The sequence below is a fragment of the Bos grunniens genome, chromosome 23, assembly GCF_055505025.1.
Source record: "Bos grunniens cultivar Pamir isolate PY7600 chromosome 23, Bosgru_T2T1.0, whole genome shotgun sequence".
Classification (NCBI taxonomy): Eukaryota; Metazoa; Chordata; class Mammalia; order Artiodactyla; family Bovidae; genus Bos; species Bos grunniens.
In genome coordinates this window covers 52,162,471-52,180,934 of record NC_141187.1, presented here as the reverse complement: position 1 = coordinate 52,180,934, position 18,464 = coordinate 52,162,471, and the positions used below count along the sequence as shown (strand labels likewise).

Genomic DNA, 18,464 nt, shown 5'->3' with positions numbered 1-18,464 from the left:
TTTTGGACACATGCTTTTTTATTAGTATAGATATCTTAGACAATATTGCAATTTCCAGAGGAGTTCCACATTATTACATCAACAGTGAATTTCTGACAGAGGCAAAACTGAGCACCATAGTATACGAATAGAAAGACCATGCTTGATTGAGGACAACAGAAGTCACTAAGGATGCACGATTCATCTGACAAAGTTCTCAGGCCTCGTCCTCGCCCTCCTCCTCCTCGAACTCGCCCTGCTCATCGGCCGTGGCGTCCTGGTACTGCTGGTACTCGGACACCAGGTCGTTCATGTTGCTCTCGGCCTCGGTGAACTCCATCTCGTCCATGCCCTCGCCCGTGTACCAGTGCAGGAAGGCCTTGCGCCGGAACATGGCCGTGAACTGCTCCGAGATGCGCTTGAACAGCTCCTGGATGGCCGTGCTGTTGCCGATGAACGTGGCCGACATCTTCAGGCCGCGGGGCGGGATGTCGCACACGGCCGTCTTCACGTTGTTGGGGATCCACTCCACGAAGTAGCTGCTGTTCTTGTTCTGCACGTTGAGCATCTGCTCGTCCACCTCCTTCATGGACATGCGGCCCCGGAAGATGGCGGCCACGGTCAGGTAGCGGCCGTGGCGCGGGTCGCAGGCGGCCATCATGTTCTTGGAGTCGAACATCTGCTGGGTCAGCTCGGGCACCGTCAGCGCCCGGTACTGCTGGCTGCCCCGGCTGGTGAGCGGCGCGAAGCCGGGCATGAAGAAGTGCAGGCGCGGGAAGGGCACCATGTTCACGGCCAGCTTGCGCAGGTCGGCGTTGAGCTGGCCCGGGAAGCGCAGGCAGGTGGTGACCCCGCTCATGGTGGCTGACACCAGGTGGTTGAGGTCCCCGTAGGTGGGGGTGGTCAGTTTCAGGGTGCGGAAGCAGATGTCATACAGCGCCTCGTTGTCAATCGAGTAGGTCTCATCCGTGTTCTCCACCAGCTGGTGCACGGACAGGGTGGCGTTGTAGGGCTCCACCACCGTGTCGGACACCTTGGGCGAGGGCATGACGCTGAAGGTGTTCATGATGCGGTCGGGGTACTCCTCGCGGATCTTACTAATGAGAAGGGTCCCCATCCCAGACCCCGTGCCGCCCCCCAGCGAGTGGGTCAGCTGGAAGCCCTGCAGACAGTCACAGCTCTCGGACTCCTTCCTGACCACGTCCAGGACCGAGTCCACCAGCTCGGCGCCCTCTGTGTAGTGGCCCTTGGCCCAGTTGTTCCCGGCACCACTCTGGCCTGCCAGAGGGAAAGGACAGTATCAGACGCTAACCCTTCAGTAAGGAATTCCAAATTCTGTCTTCCTGACTCTGGACTAATTTTAGAGATCAAAGAGCCTTCTTTTTCAGAAAGACTGTCTATCTACAGAAAAGTTTTCTATATATCAGTGATCCTCAGAAACACTGAAGATCTAATACAACAAAAGATTTAGTTCATATGACGTTATTAATTAAGAAGATAGTTTAACAAAACCCAACTGGTTTAAAACTAAGAACCTTCTATAAATTCTTATTGATAAATCCACAGCTGTTGGCTGGCAGGGCGGAGGCGCACGTCATCAGAGGGCCGGCTCAGCTTCTGCTCACAACCTGCGCCTTTGGCCTCGGCTTCTTAAGGGGCTTGCCTGTTGTCACGGGTCCTCTGAAATGACCAGTGGCCTGTGAACTGCTGCTGGAAGCTTTCCTTCACTCTTTGTTCTCTGCCCTCCTGCTCTGGGCTGCTCTGCAGTGGGAGGGCTGCGGCAGCCTCTGCAGGCTGACCCTGGCCTTTGAGTTGTGTGGACAGGGGCCAGAGGGCTGACAGCCCATGGACCAGGTACAGTGAGCCCGGGACTCGAGGCCTCTGTGAACACACAGCCTCCGCCAGGTACTCAGCAGTGACCCCCATGGGGTCAGGAGGAAGGGGACCCACTGAGCCAGGGCCCACGCATCACCCCTACGTACCAAACACGAAGTTGTCAGGCCTGAAGATCTGGCCGAAGGGTCCAGACCTGACGGAGTCCATGGTGCCCGGCTCCAGGTCCACCAGGATGGCCCGAGGCACATACTTGTTACCTGCGGGGACACAGCAGGAGTCAGACCTGGTGCTTGCAGAGCAATCAGACAACACTCTGCTCTCCGTGCCCCTCCAGGCAGAGCTCATCCCAGAAAATTCCAGCAAGACGCAAAGAGATTAGAGGAGGTTTCTGCTCTACAAAGGGAGGTGAGGGCCTGCCCGGTCATGACCCGAATGCAGGGAACTTCAGGGACTCTGAGGGTATTTCTGAGCAGCTGACTTTAAACGCATGCAGGGAACATTTCTTTGTCGTGTGTGTGTGTGTGTGTGTGTGTTCCTGCTACACTGGGGCTGCCAGAGAACAGAACACAGGAGAGGGGGCAGAGCACGCGGCAGTCCTCACCAGCAGCTTCGTTGTAGTACACGTTGATTCTCTCCAGCTGCAAGTCACTGTCTCCATGGTAACTGCCAGTGGGGTCGATGCCATGCTCATCGCTGATGACTTCCCAAAACTGGAGACAGAGAAAGAAGCACGTGATGGTCTGACATCCTAGGTGTCAGCACGATGGCCCTTCCCTTCCTCTCCTGTCCTTGGAACAGTGGCAGTGTGGGCAGACAGGCAGGGAGCCGCAGACAGGCCCGCAGCTGCCACCCTGCTCCTCCAGCAGCTTCTGCGGAGGGGCTCGGGGATGCGCAGAGCATCAGCTATATCAGGAGACAGATTGGGAAGTGGGGAGGGGCCCTGGAGGAGGAGGGAGGGCATGGCTGCAGATGCTCGGGAGGCTGGGCCCCCAGGCAGGGCTGGGCGTCAGCATCCCAGCGGATGGACAGGTCCTGCCCAGGACAGGTGGACCCCGCCCTGCGGCTGCCTGCAGAGATCGCCGAGTCCTGGCACAAACTCGACCTCCAAGCAGCGCCGCGTTAGGCGCGGGCATCCGCCGGGCTCCTGGGTCACTGACTGCAGAGGCGGAATGGGGGGGTGAGGGGCACGGTGCAGCGTGCGTCTGCGGCAGGAAAGGCGGGGGGCGGGGGGGCAATATGGCGGTTGTGAAAGAGACCACGTCCTTGTGCGGGCGCCCGCCCACACCCGGGCACCCGGCCCGCGGGGCCTCGCCCACTGCGGCGGCTCGGCCCGGGGCTGCCACCTGCCGCCGCGCCCACGGCAGTCAGACTCCGGCGTCACCCGCCACCCCGTCTGGATGGTGCACCCCGTCTGTCGGACCCACCAGAACCCTCCAGAGCATCTGTCACCCAATGACACTGCAGTTTTTTCATTCGCAATGCAGACAATATACGCAAAATAAATTCCGCAGGAGGCCACGGGATTTTCACGACCAAAGCCCCCACCCAAATCTCAGAGTCCAATCTACGGGGAGGTACCAACCGCGTCCCTCACAAGGGCCGGGGCCGGGCCCGTAATTAAAGACCCACAGCTGCGTAGCCCTGAGCATCAGTGCCGGCTGTGAGGCGCCCGGCCCCGCCCCGCCCTGCGGCCGCGCTCCTCCCGGGGGTCAGCTCCCTGCCTGGTCCCGCTGCGGCCGCGGCGCGCACCCTGGGGACCCGCCACCCCCTCTCTGTCCCTCCGGGGTCCCCGCCCTCGGGCCCTGCCGACCCTCCCCGCCCCCTCCTGGTCCCACACCCTGGGGACCCGCCGCCCCCTCTCTGTCCCTCCGGGGTTCCCACCCGCGGCCCCTTCCCCGCCCCCTCCTTGGTCTTCTCCCTGGGGACCCGCCGCCCTCTCTCCGTCCCTCCGGGACCCCCGCCCTCTGGCCCCGCCGCCCCCTCCCCAGGGGTCAGCTCCCTCCCCGGTCCCTCTCCGGCCCCAGGCGCACCCTGGGGCCCCGCCGCCCCTTCTCTGTCCCTCCGGGGCCCCCGCCCTCGGGCCCCGCCGCCCCTCGGCCCCGCGCGCCGCGCCCACCTTGGCGCCGATCTGGTTGCCGCACTGGCCCGCCTGGATGTGCACGATCTCGCGCATGGTGCCGGCTGTGGAGCGGGTGGAGGCGCGGGCCTGGACAGAGCGCGGACCGGCGGACTCGGCACAGACCCCGCCGCCGCCCGGGCCGCGTCTTTTAAGGCGGGGGCCCCGCCCCTGTGACGTCACGGCGGGGGCGGCGCGGGGACTGCGGCACCGCGAGGGGGAGCCGGGGCGCGGCGCGAGGTGCGGGCGGCCGGCCGCCGTGCGCGCGGGGTCCCGGTGCGGCGCGTTCCCGTCCCCGGGCCTGTCCTGGCCACTGGCCTCCGGCTCTTTCTTCCCGGGGTGGGGGTCACGGCGGCTGTAAGCGCTGGGAGGGGCTGCAGGGCGCGGGGAGTGGGGGTCCCTGGCCGGGGCTGAGGATGGCCGTCTCGGCGGGGGGCTGCTGGGGGGCCCTTTCGCCCCTGCCCACGTTAGGAAGGTGCTCAGTTGGGGGGGAACTAGGAAAAGTCGCTGGGCGCTGGCTGTCCTGTCAAGGCCGCTTAATGTGGAAAATTCCACGTGTGTGTCCCCATGGCCTCCTTATGGAGCTCGACAGGCGAGAATTTGTCTGTGTGTGTGTGTGCATGCGTGTGCGTGTGTCTGTGTGTGTGTGTCCCCATGGCCTCTCTGGAGCTCAACGTGTGTGTGTGTCTGTGTGTCCCCATGGCCTCCTTATGGAGCTTGACGTGTGTGTGTCTCTGTGTGTCTGTGTGTGTCTGCGTGTGTGTCTGTCTGTGTCTGTGTGTGTGTCTGTCTGTGTCTGTGTGTGTGTCTGTGGGGGGGGGTGCATGTGCCTCCGGGGTGTTTTGTTGCCTCATCCCCCTGCCCTCCTTATGGAGGTGGGCGTCCTGCTCCAGGTCAGCAGCCACGTGTGGCCTCTGAGCCCAGGGAGTCTGCGTTGAGATGTGCTTTGATGTGAATGCTCATCCGGTTCCATAGACTCAGGAAATTAAAAGAATGGAAAAGATTCCATCACTAATTTTGTATATTGATTACTGATCAATATAATATCTTGGATATATTTTTGAAATTAATTTCACTTGTTTCTGTTTTTTAAATGACTGCTACACTCATAGTGACTACTGGAAAATTTTAAATTACCTACGTGGCTCACAGTGTATTTCTACAATTCTGGAGTAAACATTATTACCATCCCAAGTTAACAGCTTCAGAAAGGAGGCTCATAGCTGAGCAGCCACAAAGCTTGTAAGTGAAGGCATAGAGTTTCATTCTACAAAGAAAAAGGGCAGGGGGGTTTTAAAGGCTTGGCCAGGACGAGGTTAAGACCCAGCCTTCTTTGTTCCTCGGGACTGTCCTGACCTGCGGGCCAGGGCAGCAGAGACCAGGGACAGCTGCTTTTCCTCTCCGGGGCCAGTTCCTCCAGCTTTAAAGTGATAATTACAGGTGCCCTGCAGCCAGCTTTGTGAGTAGGAAACAAGAGGCTCCATATGAAAGCGGGTCGAGTTTATGGAGCAAAAAGGCCGCTGTAAAACCCAAGGTGATGCTGTCGTTACAGATCTTAAGCCCATTTGCCGTGTTAATGGCAAAGTCATGGCTCTGTCACCCATGATCCAGGAAGCCAGTCCTCAGGGTCCCGCCCTGCCCAGGCAGGTGCCTGGTGCCCCTTGGGGAGGGGCGTCTCCGGGGCGCCCACATTCAGCCCCCTGGCTGGCACTGCACCCACATGCTGAGGGCGTGGCCTCCACCTTCTCACGAGCGCTGCCCCAGCTTCCGTGCCCTGGGCTCTTCACAACCAGGGAGACCTTTCCAGAAGCTGTGCAGAGGACGGGCCTGCTCCCCGTAGCTTCTGCGATCGCTCGGTTCACAGAGGGTTTCTGGAGACGGCTGCCTCTCGGCCTTTGTTGTTTCATTCAAGGTGGGGGCTGGGAGCCAAGCAGATGAGACCTAGAAGGGCTGGTGCTGGGTAACAGGTGGGCATCTCCTGCGGGGGGTGGCCCACTCTCCTGCATCGTAGTCAGGCAGTTAAGCAGTCATCTGAGCGCTCAGGCCCCATACGGAAACCTGGAAACTGGCCTCATTACACTGTGAAGACGAGAGAGGGTGTCTGGGAGCAGTGAGTGAGTGACAGCACTGGTTCCAGCAGGCCCAGGCCATGGGTGTCCCTGGCAGCAAAGGCTGTCTCCCCAGCACCCAGCGTGCCCCCGGCCCGCCTGTCCCAGCCCCACCCATGTCTGAGCCGGGCAGTCAGAGACGCACCGGTGCAGAAAGGACGCCTGCCCGACCGCAGGTGACTCACCCGGGGACTCCGTGCCAGCTGGAGTCGGCCATGTGGACACGGCACCCAAGAGACTGCAGGAGGAAGTGGGGCCCGCCGAGCCTACCCCCCGCCGGGACAGGCTTTGACGAGGCCTCGGGAGAAAGTGGCTTCTCCCCACGTCTTCCTGTGTTGGAGAAGAAGGGCTCCTCTGGGCCTGGGCAGGGCGACGGGGGCGGGGAGCCAACCTCCTCCAGCCCCAAGTCGGTTCCTGTCTTGGGCTGATGTCACCGGTGTTCGAGCCGCCCTCACCCCTAAGGCCCTTCGGGTGACAAGACAAAACTCAGGCGGGAGAGGGAAGACGCGAATTCCCTGCGCTAGGCTGGGCGTGCGTCTTTTTAAAAGCTCTGCCTTCCCCTGCTGCTCCCGCCTCCCTGCGAGCCTTTCAGCGGACCTGCCCTCGTCCTGGTCCTGTGAGGGCGGCCACTGCCCTTGGCGGGTGCATCAGTAAGGGACAGATGTGGTCCAGGGGAAATGTATGTCAAGCATCAGCTTCCTCTGTAGAATAACGAGAACCCGAGAGCCATCAGCAGGAGAATGGTCTCAGTTATTCTGGAACAGTCGCTCTCACCCTCTTTGTGACCTCAGAGGAAGCCCAGGAGACCAGCTCCTCAATAACAGCCCGTCTGCTCCTTTACACACACACGTTCGGGTTTTTAATAAAAGTGTCTCTTCACGTGTACTCCAGTGTTCATCGCAGCACTGTTTATAATAGCCAGGACATGGAAGCAACCTAGATGTCCATCAGAAGATGAATGGATAAGAAAGCTGTGGTACATATACACAATGGAGTATTACTCAGCCATCAAAAAGAATACATTTGAACCAGTTCTAATGAGATGGATGAAACTGGAACCTATTATACAGAGTGAAGTAAGCCAGAAAGAAAAACACCAATACAGTATACTAACGCATATATATGGAATTTAGAAAGATGGTAACAATAACCCTGTGTACGAGACAGCAAAAGAGACACTGATGTATAGAACAGTCTTATGGACTCTGGGAGAGGGAGAGGGTGGGAAGATTTGGGAGAATGGCATTGAAACATGTAAAATATCATGTATGAAACGAGATGCCAGTCCAGGTTCAATGCACGATACTGGATGCTTGGGGCTGGTGCACTGGGACGACCCAGAGGGATGGTGTGGGGAGGGAGGAGGGAGGAGGGTTCAGGATGGGGAGCACGTGTATACCTGTGGCGGATTCATTTTGATATTTGGCAAAACTAATACAATTATGTAAAGTTTAAAAAAAAAGTGTCTCTTTATGAAGATGGAGGAATTTTGCCTAAAGCATTTGAAGTACGACTACCTAAAACAAAGAGTCTGAACCCCAGTTTGAAGATAGTCAGCTCAACCGAAGTTTATAAATTTTTGAAGAATAATAATTTGGAGTAAATATATAATAATGTTTTTCAACTACTTTCTGGAATGTTTCATGTCCCGGTATGAATTATTTTTACTAGAATTGTCAATCTGGTCCTTTCTTAACTGAAAAAAATATATAGTATAATGTGTGTGTGTAATATGCATACACATTATATATGTTATTGTGGTAAGGATGTCTTTCATATACACATTTTCTGAGTATAAAATTTTAAAGTTTATAAAATACTAAACAGAAGTATGTCTTCCCACTGTCCTCTAGTTCTATTTTCGATGTTTGATGTTTTCCTTTTTCCCTCCTTTCATGGGTTATTTAGATATTTTTGTTCCTTTTCATCATGGTTTCAATCATTTTTGCCTTGGACATTAAGAATGAAAAATACTGTTATTTTTACACTATGACTTAAATGAGACATAGACCCCCAAATTATCAAATACATGTTATCTTCTCCCAACTGCTACCATCTTCCCTGTAACCTAGCATCCCTGGATCATACTAAGTTCTCTGAACAAACTCTGCTTCCCACGGCCAAGGCTATTCACGTGACCGGGCTGAATGTCCCCCCACTCAGCCCGCCCCTACATTCCCTGAGGGGTTAACACCACAGGCCCGCACGGTTGGAGTGGGTGCGGATCCTGACTCCACCGCTTGCCAGCTGAGTGACCTAGGGCAAGGCACTTAACCTGTGTGTGCCTCAGCTGTACCATCTGTAAAGTGGGGTTAAGTGTTCTATCAGCTGCTGACATGTGCATTGCTGTTCTCTCTTCCAGGGAGCTCTTCCCTGTAAATCGGGGCTCAGTGCTGGTGCCCCAGGTCCGTGATGCCCCCTCCTTCGTGCCTCGCAGTACACTGTCTCACCTCCATGCTGCCGTCCTGGCCCCTAGTCCACGAAGCTGCCCACAGCCAGGAAGGGGCCGGTGGGAAGGGGAGTCGCAGAGCTCCTAAGTGAGCTGACGCCCGACTGAGAGTCTGGAGGTCAGCTGGGGTCCCAGCACCGTGCAGGACGGTTCTAAGCCTGAGCACCCTGAGAGCAGGGCACAGACTGGGCTGGAGGCTAGGACCCAAGAGAGCTGTTCCCACCGCTTCCCAGCTTCCTGGCCCCCTCACACCTGTCTTCTGAAGGCAGGATTTCTTGCGCCAAAATCTGAATGGCCAGAGACTTGGGGTGAGGCCAGCCTGCTGATGACCACCGGGCAAGCAGGGCACGGAAAGGGTGCTGGTCACTTTCCCGGAAACCCCAGGGCTCAAGCTCTGCTGTTTCTCTTTTAGGGCAAGCGTGGAAAGATTGCCGTCGATGTTCCCCTCCCCGAGGTGAGGGAGCCAGGAGTTCCTGTGGAGCCTAGGACTGTCTTCTGCTGCAAGTGTGCAGGGCAGAGATGGAGCAAGTGGGCTGGCATCCAGCCAGCTGCCCGGTCCGCTTCCCCACCACCACCCTCTGCCCTCCAGGGGCTCCCTGGCTCGCCAGCGCCCCCTCCCCACTGCCAGGGGTCTCACCTGTGACAGAGGAACCCCCCTGCTATCCCCCCACGTGTGGTCTGCACAGCTTTCTCTAGAATAGTCTTTGCAGTGGGAGCAACAACAACCTACCACCCAACTTGTAAAATCCACCAAGGAAGATGTGACTAAAACATGAAGCGCCTTTTTAACTATAAAAATCACACCAAGGTACATTTTAAAAGTGTTTATTGGGCCTTTGAGCCTTCGAGTTACGGAAGAACACGACCTGGCCTCCTGATGCAGCGGGCAGCGTGTCCACGTGTCTCACAACCCGAAGGTCTTAAGTCCTGGAAAGATCCAGGTCCCAGGGCCGCGTCAGCTGTGCAGCCAGGAGTCTGGAGAGAAACCCCAGATCGTCTCCTGTTCACGGTTCCTGTCTTTGCTGACTAAGTCCCAGACATACTTGATCTGATCGTGAAGGAATATTACTTCTTGTTTATAATCAGTTTTTATCTATGCCTGATTGTCATGTGCTAGAAAAACAGTAATGAGGATCATTTCAAACACAGGGTGGATTAATTTTGTTAAATTCATTATTCAATTATGCAAACTTTGCTGCACACTCTTAGGCTGATGCTCTGTACCTTGCTGCCAGTGTTCTCTTGTTTTTCTTAATTAGAAGAAATATCTGTTAGTTTCACTCTTTTATCAGCAAGGCCACTCTAAGCGTAGCCCTTGCTGGTTTTCAGGACCTAAGAAAATGAGCGGTAGGGCTGACAAGGCCAAAATATGAAGAGAAACCTGCAATAGTGAAATTAACATGTGTAATTAAATTAAACCTACATCGATTAGCCAAACGTGGCTTAGCATTTAAGCATGACACAAATTACAATGAAGTAAACATTTTACAAGATAGAAATTTAAATATTTTTGATATGATGTGAGTGGTGCCTCCAGAAGTAGGAGTATTTTCTATCTACAAAACTCTTAAATTGTCTTCGCCCATCCCTCACAATCAGTATCACTGTCTGGATACAAAGAAATAATTTAAACTTTTTTGGTAAGGAGAAGGGAAAAGGAGGTTAGAGAATATGGAGACGGATAGGAAAGGGGTGGTCCGAGAAGGTTTAACAGAGCCGTGAATTCTGCAAGGGAGGGAGGCACACGTGTGCACTCGGCCACGGAGGAAACCAGAGGTCTTGGGCCAGTCCTTTCCCTGCGCTGGCCAGCAGGGGGCGGCTGGCCGAGGCCCGCCTGGTTGCTGAGTGTTCGGACAGGAAGGCAGCCAGACACGTCTGCGTGTGGGGTGTCCACAGTCAGGCTTCTGTTAACTTATGGGAGGCGTGAATACCGTGCAGACTCTCAGGTGACCCTGAAGACTGGGTAGTTTTATAAGTCACGCGGCATTTGGGTCCCCCTGAGATGACGTCAAGGCTGTATATTGTCACCCTGCTTATTTAACTTCTATGCAGAGTACATCATGAGAAACGCTGGACTGGAGGAAGCACAAGCTGGAATCAAGATTGCCGGGAGAAATATCAATAACCTCAGATATGCAGATGACACCACCCTTATGATAGAAAGTGAAGAGGAACTAAAAAGCCTCTTGATGAAAGTGAAAGAGGAGAGTGACAAAGTTGGCTTAAAGCTCAACATTCAGAAAACTAAGATCATGGCATCTGGTCCCATCACTTCATGGGAAATAGATGGGGAAACAGTGGAAACAGTGTCAGACTTTATTTTTCTGGGCTCCAAAATCACTGCAGATGGTGACTGCAGCCATGAAATTAAAAGACGCTTACTCCTTGGAACGAAAGTTATGACCAACCTAGATAGCATATTGAAAAGCAGAGACATTACTTTGCCAACAAAGTCCGTCTAGTCAAGGCTATGGTTTTTCCTGTGGTCATGTATGGATGTGAGAGTTGGACTGTGAAGAAGGCTGAGTGCCGAAGAATTGATGCTTTTGAACTGTGGTGTTGAAGAAGACTCTTGAGCACCCCTTGGACTGCAAGGAGATCCAACCAGTCCATCCTAAAGGAGATCAGCCCTGGGATTTCTTTGGAAGGAATGATGCTAAAGCTGAAACTCCAGTACTTTGGGCACCTGATGCGAAGAGCTGACTCATTGGAAAAGACTCTGATACTGGGAGGGATTGGAGGCAGGAGGAGAAGAGGATGACAGAGGATGAGATGGTTGGATGGCATCACTGACTCGATGGACATGAGTTTGAGTGAGCTCTGGGAGTTGGTGATGGACAGGGAGGCCTGGCGTGCTGCGATTCATGGGGTCACAAAGAGTCGGACATACTGAGTGACTGAACTGAACTGAACTGAGATGCCGGGACCAAGGTCAGAGGAATGAAGCGAGGCTGGGGTGCAGGCCGAGGCTGGCCCTGGTGGGGGGCACGGCAGCCCACAAGTCAGCTGCAGGTCCAGCGGAGACAGTGCTCGCTCGGGTCCAGACCTGCTGTCCAGCCTCACTGCCCGGCCGGGAGGACGGGCTGGGAAAGCAGGACCAGGAAGCTCAGCAGTGAGTGTGAGCCGGGCCTCCCCCTGCAGCGCTGCTGCTGCTCCCAGCCCAGCCTTTCTTTGGGAGGCAGAAATGTCCATTCCGACTTCTGCACTTGCAGACTTAAACCGCTGAGTCGGAGCCAGACGAGGGAAGTTGCAAGGGTGACTCAGCTTCCTTCTTCACTTTTCCCACCTGTTGGGACTCTTCCACCGACTTGAGTACACAGTCCCCAGCGCTCACGAAAGTCGGGGCCCAGGAGATATCTTAATACCAGTCAAGGGCGGCCTTACTCTGAGGAGCAAGTGGGTTAACTCCTCCAAGCAGGACCCCAGAGAGGCACCGACCCCTGTGGTCACAGGGGTCTGAAAATCCAACATACACAGTGAAAGGCGCCCATACGCTGGCCTGTCTTGGCCCCGTGTGGGACTCCTGACAGGCCACGGAGACTGTCCTGAACGGACTAAGGCCCAGAGAGACGAAGGCTTGCCCAAAGCCACGCAGCAGGTAAACAGAAAACCACATCCTCGGAGCACAGGTCCGGGTGTTGGAACCAGAGCATCCAGAGGCCACGTGTGCTCACTCCCCAGCTGCCCACTGGAGGCAGGCAGAACTCTAAGGCCCAGGGGTCGCCGGCCTGGACTGCACACACCTGTGCCCAGTTGTTCAATGGAGCACCAATGTCAGCGCAGCGTGAAGGGACTCCGCAGGTGTCGTGAAGGGCCCGGATCAGTTCCCCTTGAAATCAGGAGCTCACCTGACTTGAGGAAGGGCAGGCCTTCCCTAATCACGCGAGCCCCCCAAGGGGGGAATTTTCTCCAGCTGGTGGCAGAAGCCTCCGTGGAGACCTTCTGCAGGCTGCCATGCTGGGGGCCTTGTGGCGGGGTCGGCAGGCACCTCGGAGCCCAGAACGGCCTCTGGCCAATAGGGAGCTCAGAGCCAGGACTTCGAGGAACCGCACAGATGACCTCCTGGGGGGCCGAGAGGGCCCTGAGCTGGGGATGGAGCGGCCGGGATGGTCAGCTGTGCACAGCCCTGGGCAGAGGGCCTGCCGTGCCCTGCTCGACGTCGTGAGCGTGTCACGGAGGCCACCTCTCTGGGCCAGGAGCAGCGTGTCACACACTCGGCCTCCCCTTGGGTCTGAGGTCAGTCCCCCGGGCCTGAGGTGAGGATTGTGTTAGTGTTTAATTATAATATGCTCTTTTAAAATATTTAGTTTATTTATTGAAGTGTCAGTGATTTACAGCATCACTTCAGGTGTATAGCGAGCTGTTTTCTGTAGCGGCTGCACCAATTTACATTCCCATCAGCCCGGTACAGGATTTCCCTTTTCTCCATAGCCTCTCCGGCATTTACTATTTGTAGACTTTTTGATGATGCCATTCTGACCGGTGAGAGGTGATACCTCTTGCATTTTTCTAGTAATTAATGATGTTAAGCATCTTTTCCTGTGCCTGTTGGCCATCTGTATACCTTCTTTGGAGAAATGTCTCTTTAGATTTTCTGCCCATTTTTTGATTGAGTTGTATTTTTTTGCTGTTTGTTTTTTTGATGTTGAGCTATAAGAGAGATTATATATTTTGGAAATTAACCCCTTGTCAATTATATTATTTGCATATATTTTCTTCCAGTCTGTAGATTGTCTTTTCATTTTGTTTATGGGTTCCTTTGCTGTGAAAAAGCTTTTAAGCTTGATTAGGTCCTATTTGTCTGTTTTTGCTTTCATTTCTATTGCCTTGGGAGACCTAAGAAAATATTTCTACGATTTACATCAGAGAATGTTTTGCCTGTGTTCTCGTCTAGGAGTTTTATGGTGTCGTGTCTCACATTTGAACCTTTAAGCCGTTTTGAGTTTACCTGGTGAGTGATGTGAGGGCTTGTGCTGACTTCATTGATTTACACACAGTTGCCAAGCTTTCCCTGGAGAAGGCAATGGCACCCCACTCCAGTACTCTTGCCTGGAAAATCCCATGGACAGAGGAGCCTGGTGGGCTGCAGTCCATGGGGTCGCTAAGAGTCGGACATGAGTGAGCAACTTCACTTTCAGTTTTCACCTTCATGCATTGGAGAAGGCAATGGCAACCCACTCCAGTGTTCTTGCCTGGAGAATCCCAGGGACGGGGGAGCCTGATGGGCTGCCGTCTGTGGGGTCGCACACAGTCGGACGCGACTGAAGCAGCTTAGCAGCAGCAGCAGCAGCCAAGCTTTCCCAGAACCACCTGCTGAAGAGACTGTCCTGACTCCGTCGTATATTCTTTCCTCTTTTGTTGGAGGCTAACTGACTGTAGGAGACTGGATTTGTTTCTGGGCCTGCAACGAGGATTTGAGTGGAGGTTTGTTGGGGGCTGATCCCAGGCAGTGGGGCCTGAGCGGGGAAGGAAGGAAGCTGAGTTCCGCCCGGGGTCTGAGAGCCCCTCACCGGGGCTTCCCCCGCCCCGAGTCAGGGTAAGTGGCTCAGTCATGTCCAACTTTTGCGACCGCATGGACTATAGAGTCCATGGAATTCTCTAGGCCAGAATACTGGAGTGGGTAGCCTTTGCCTTCTTCAGGGGATCTTCCTGACCCAGGGATCGAACCCAGGTCTCCCACATTGCAGGTGGATTCTTTACCAGCTGAGCCACAAGGGAAGCCCAAGAATAGTGGAATGGGTAGCCCATCCCTTCTGCAGTGGATCTTCCCGGCCCAGAAATGGAACCAGGGACTCCTGCATTGCAGGCAGATTCTTTACCAACTGAGCTATCAGGGAGGCTGAGTCTGGTTCTTAAGTCCCCAGCATGTCCTTGGCTGGTCGTCCTTCCAGAGGGGCGAGTGAGGGGGCCTGAGGGACGGTGTCAGCTGCAGGGATGCTCATTAGGACCCCCCCGCCGGGTGGCATGAGCCGCGGAGCCCGGGGTCCTGGTTCGTCCCCTGAGCTGGGCCCTGCTCCTCATGCTCGTCGGACCTTGCCATTTTCACGCTGCCCAGGAGCGCGCTTCACTGGACAAACACGTCCACGCTCTCCCTGGACCCAGGGCCCAGGACGCCGGGCCCTTTCCTGTTCGGGTGCGGGGGACCCTGGGTCGATGGCTCTGGTCGGGAGCTGTAACGAGCCTGTGCTCCGGCCGCGTCAGCCTCCTGGCGGCCGCCTCGCTCTGCTGCCTCACGTGAGGCTGTCTTTGTGGAGAGGCACCGCGCCCTCCCTGCCTCGCTGCTCCTGGAGCTGGGACTCCAGGGGACGGCGTTACACGACTGCCTGAGCCCGGACCTGCTCCTGCAGGAAGGGCCCCGTGCTCACCGCCAGTGTGCTCAGGCCTTTGTTCAGTACTTAAAACCCTTAAGTCAGCTGAAGCAGGTGGAAGGCTAGAGGCGCCCGTGGTCAGAGGGCTGGCTCAGCTTCTGCTCACAACCTGCGCCTTTGGCCTCGCCTTCATGAAGGGCTTGCCTGTTGTCACGGATCCTCCGAAATGACCGGTGGCCTGTGAACTGCTGCTGGAAGCTTTCCTTCACTCTTTGTTCTGCCCTGCAGTGGGAGGGCTGCGGCAGCCTCTGCAGGCTGACCCTGGCCTTTGAGTTGTGTGGACAGGGGCCAGAGGGCTGACAGCCCATGGACCAGGTACAGTGAGCCCGGGACTCGAGGCCTCTGTGAACACACAGCCTCCGCCAGGCACTCAGCAGTGACCCCCATGGGGTCAGGAGGAAGGGGACCCACTGAGCCAGGGCCCACGCATCACCCCTACGTACCAAACACGAAGTTGTCAGGCCTGAAGATCTGGCCGAAGGGTCCAGACCTGACAGAGTCCATGGTGCCCGGCTCCAGGTCCACCAGGATGGCCCGAGGCACATACTTGTTACCTGTGGGGACACAGCAGGACTCAGACCTGGCGCTCGCAGAGCAATCAGACAACACTCTGCTCTCCGTGCCCCTCCAGGCAGAGCTCATCCCAGAAAATTCCAGCAAGACGCAAAGAGATTAGAGGAGGTTTCTGCTCTACAAAGGGAGGTGAGGGCCTGCCCGGTCATGACCCGAATGCAGGGAACTTCAGGGACTCTGAGGGTATTTCTGAGCAGCTGACTTTAAACGCATGCAGGGAACATTTCTTTGTCGTGTGTGTGTGTGTGTGTGTGTGTTCCTGCTACACTGGGGCTGCCAGAGAACAGAACACAGGAGAGGGGGCCGAGCACGCGGCAGTCCTCACCAGCAGCCTCGTTGTAGTACACGTTGATTCTCTCCAGCTGCAAGTCACTGTCTCCATGGTAACTGCCAGTGGGGTCGATGCCATGCTCATCGCTGATGACTTCCCAAAACTGGAGACAGAGAAAGAAGCACGTGATGGTCTGGCATCCTAGGTGTCAGCACGATGGCCCTTCCCTTCCTCTCCTGTCCTTGGAACAGTGGCAGTGTGGGCAGACAGGCAGGGAGCCGCAGACAGGCCCGCAGCTGCCACCCTGCTCCTCCAGCAGCTTCTGCGGAGCCATGTCAGGGAGACAGGCTGGGAAGCTGGGAGGGGCCCTGGAGGAAGAGGAGAGGGGCACAGCTGCGGTTGCTCGGGAGGCTGGGCCCCCAGGCAGGGCTGAGCGTCAGCATCTCAGCGGATGGACGGTCACCTCTGGGGGCAGCGGCCAGAGCTGGGACCACTCCAGGGAGCAAGGCAGGGAGAGCAAGCCAGTGTAAAATCAGCTGGCTGCGGCAGGAAAGTGTTCTCTGACGTTAGCAGCCCGGCAGCCCGAACCGTCAAGGGTACAGTCTTCACCTGAGCGTTTGTTTCAGCCTGCGGCCCGTGCAGGGAGCCGGCCGATGTTTGGTAAGACATGGGCAGCTGTGAAGACCTGGCCGTCACTCCTGCTGTTTCATACGGATCCAGTCTGTGGTCAGACGCTCCGAGGGACGAGTTACGGTCAGTGTGAGGTTGACATGGGTTGATTGGTTTTCAGGGCTGGGTGGACTTCCAGTTTCTTGTTGGCCCTGTTGTCATCTGCTGAGCTAGTTCCTAAACCGATGCTGTTAGAGGGTCTTAGAGACTGGGGCTTTCACCAGAGGGGTGCTCAGGAATGTTATTTTAACAAATATTCTAGGTAAATTAGGGAGGAAAACACAGGAAGGGAGCTGTTGAGAAGACTCTGAGATATCGGGCCTCAGGCCTACTTCAAGGGCAGAGTCAGAAGGGCAGTGGCGATGTGATGATCTCTCAGTTTGCAGGAAGTGCTTCCGCGGTGGTGCAGACATGTATGAGAACGCCCGCACGCTCGTTACTCCTGACCTCTGCTCCAGGGCCCCTGTGGTCAGCCGGGACCACGCCCAGTGCCGGCCAGCTGTGGAGGGCCGTTTGCTGAGTCCCTGGAGTCTCTGGTGATGACATGAATGTCTGGTGAGATTGTCCTCTGTGCTGGTTGCGTCCTGAAGCAGAGTGTGTGGAAGGTGTGGGCTTCTGGCCCTCGACTGAGTGGCTCCAGACACAGGTGTTCACGTGAGAGCCCCCAGAGCCCTTAGTCTCTCCCTTAAAATCATATTATTTGGTGCTGCACCAGGTCTTAGCTGCAGCATGGGAACTCTTGGTTGTGGCCTGTGGGATTTGCTTCCCTGACTAGGGACCGAACCTGGGCCCCCTGCACTGGGAGCCTGCAGTCTTAGCCGCTGGATCACCAGACAAGTCCGCAGATCCCTTAGTCTCTTGTTCCAAAGCTTCTTGAGAACCTGGAAAAGAAGGAAGGTCGAAGCCTGTTCCTGCGGCCTGATTCTGCACGTCGGCTCGTAGCTGTGGTGTGCTTGAGTCCCATAAAGACGGCCACAGAGAGCTTTCCGGTCGTCTAGAGCCTGGGAACCGAAATCAGAGGTTAACAGTGTCCTGCTGATAAAAGAAGGCCGTTTGGTTAAAGATTAGATAAGGGCCAGTAAATAAGACCGGCGGAGTGACAAGTCTGTTCCACGTGCAGGCCTGGTCTTCCCTGTGTTGGCCACACCCTGCCGAGGGGAACCCTTGTAGAACCAAGAGGTCGTATGGCCCAAACCTGGCCCCACGTCCCAGATCCTAGGCTGTCTGAGTTTCCTGCCCCAGCTGCTCCAGGCCCGCTTCCAGCCTCTCCCCCAGGGTCTCCCTGAGGGCAAGTGATTGAACTTAGTGCGAAAGGAGACCTGCAGCATGTGGTGAGGGTATGATGGGGTCGGGTGTGTGGGCAGGGCCATCCTCAAATGTGCCCAAGAGGCGCTCTGAGCGCAGGACTCAGGCGAGTGCCCGGGCCGGCCGTCCTCCGTGCCCGTCGTCACGCGTGGATGCGTGTCCCGACCCCATGGGACGACCACAGAGACGGCGCCAGGTCCTTCTCCAGCTCGGCCCTTGGCCCTCTCCCCTCGGCTGATTTCAGTCTGCATCCTTTCCCTGTAAACAAACAGAACTGTGAGTGCAACAGCATTCAGCCAGTCCTGCGAGTCCTCCCAGTGAACCGTCCAGCCTAAGAACCGTCTTAGGGACCTCTGCCCTTGCAGTTGGTATCAGAAGTAAGACTAGTCCTGGAGACCATTGCCTCTGACCTCACGGTTGGCCCAGAGGCTTCACGGTTGGTGCCAGCAGTGGCATTTGCTCGAGTGCCCCGACTCACAGAAATGTAAGAGGAGGTGACCAGGTGCGGGTGATGAACCTGTGGTTCCTAGGGGGCCACAGGTCAGCTAGGGCGTGGAACTGGAGCCATGCTGCTGTTAGCTATTGGAGGTCAAAGTCACCAAGAATTTTGAAATGATGGCCCCAGCTCCCGAGGAGCCCGCTCCCTGGATGCCTAAGAAAATGCAGAGTAACAGGCGACTGTCTGTCCCTGGGCGGTCCCTGGGTGGTGGCTGTCTATAATGAGTGAAGTGAAGGCAGCGTGTTAGGATGGAGCTTGAACTGAGCCAAGCTTGCGTTCAGGCTGCCCTGA

General features: G+C 56.0%; 1 protein-coding gene across 2 annotated transcripts; it reads right to left on the bottom strand.

Annotated features, from left to right (window-relative positions):
• On the bottom strand, positions 1-17,370 carry TUBB2A (tubulin beta 2A class IIa). Of its 2 annotated transcripts, XM_086370441.1 has the most exons (4): positions 3,932-4,057; positions 2,417-2,525; positions 1,962-2,072; positions 1-1,257 (listed from the first exon to the last, which is right to left on the bottom strand). In XM_086370441.1, exons 1-4 carry the CDS (start codon positions 3,986-3,988, stop codon positions 197-199), a joined length of 1,338 nt encoding a protein of 445 aa, XP_086226567.1. In that variant the 5' UTR covers positions 3,989-4,057; the 3' UTR covers positions 1-196. The 2 variants fall into 2 exon arrangements, with proteins under 2 accessions (XP_086226567.1, XP_086226568.1); XM_086370442.1 differs by lacking the exons at positions 1,962-2,072; positions 2,417-2,525; positions 3,932-4,057 and adding exons at positions 15,300-15,410; positions 15,755-17,370.
• Between the last annotated feature and the right edge of the window lie 1,094 nt (positions 17,371-18,464).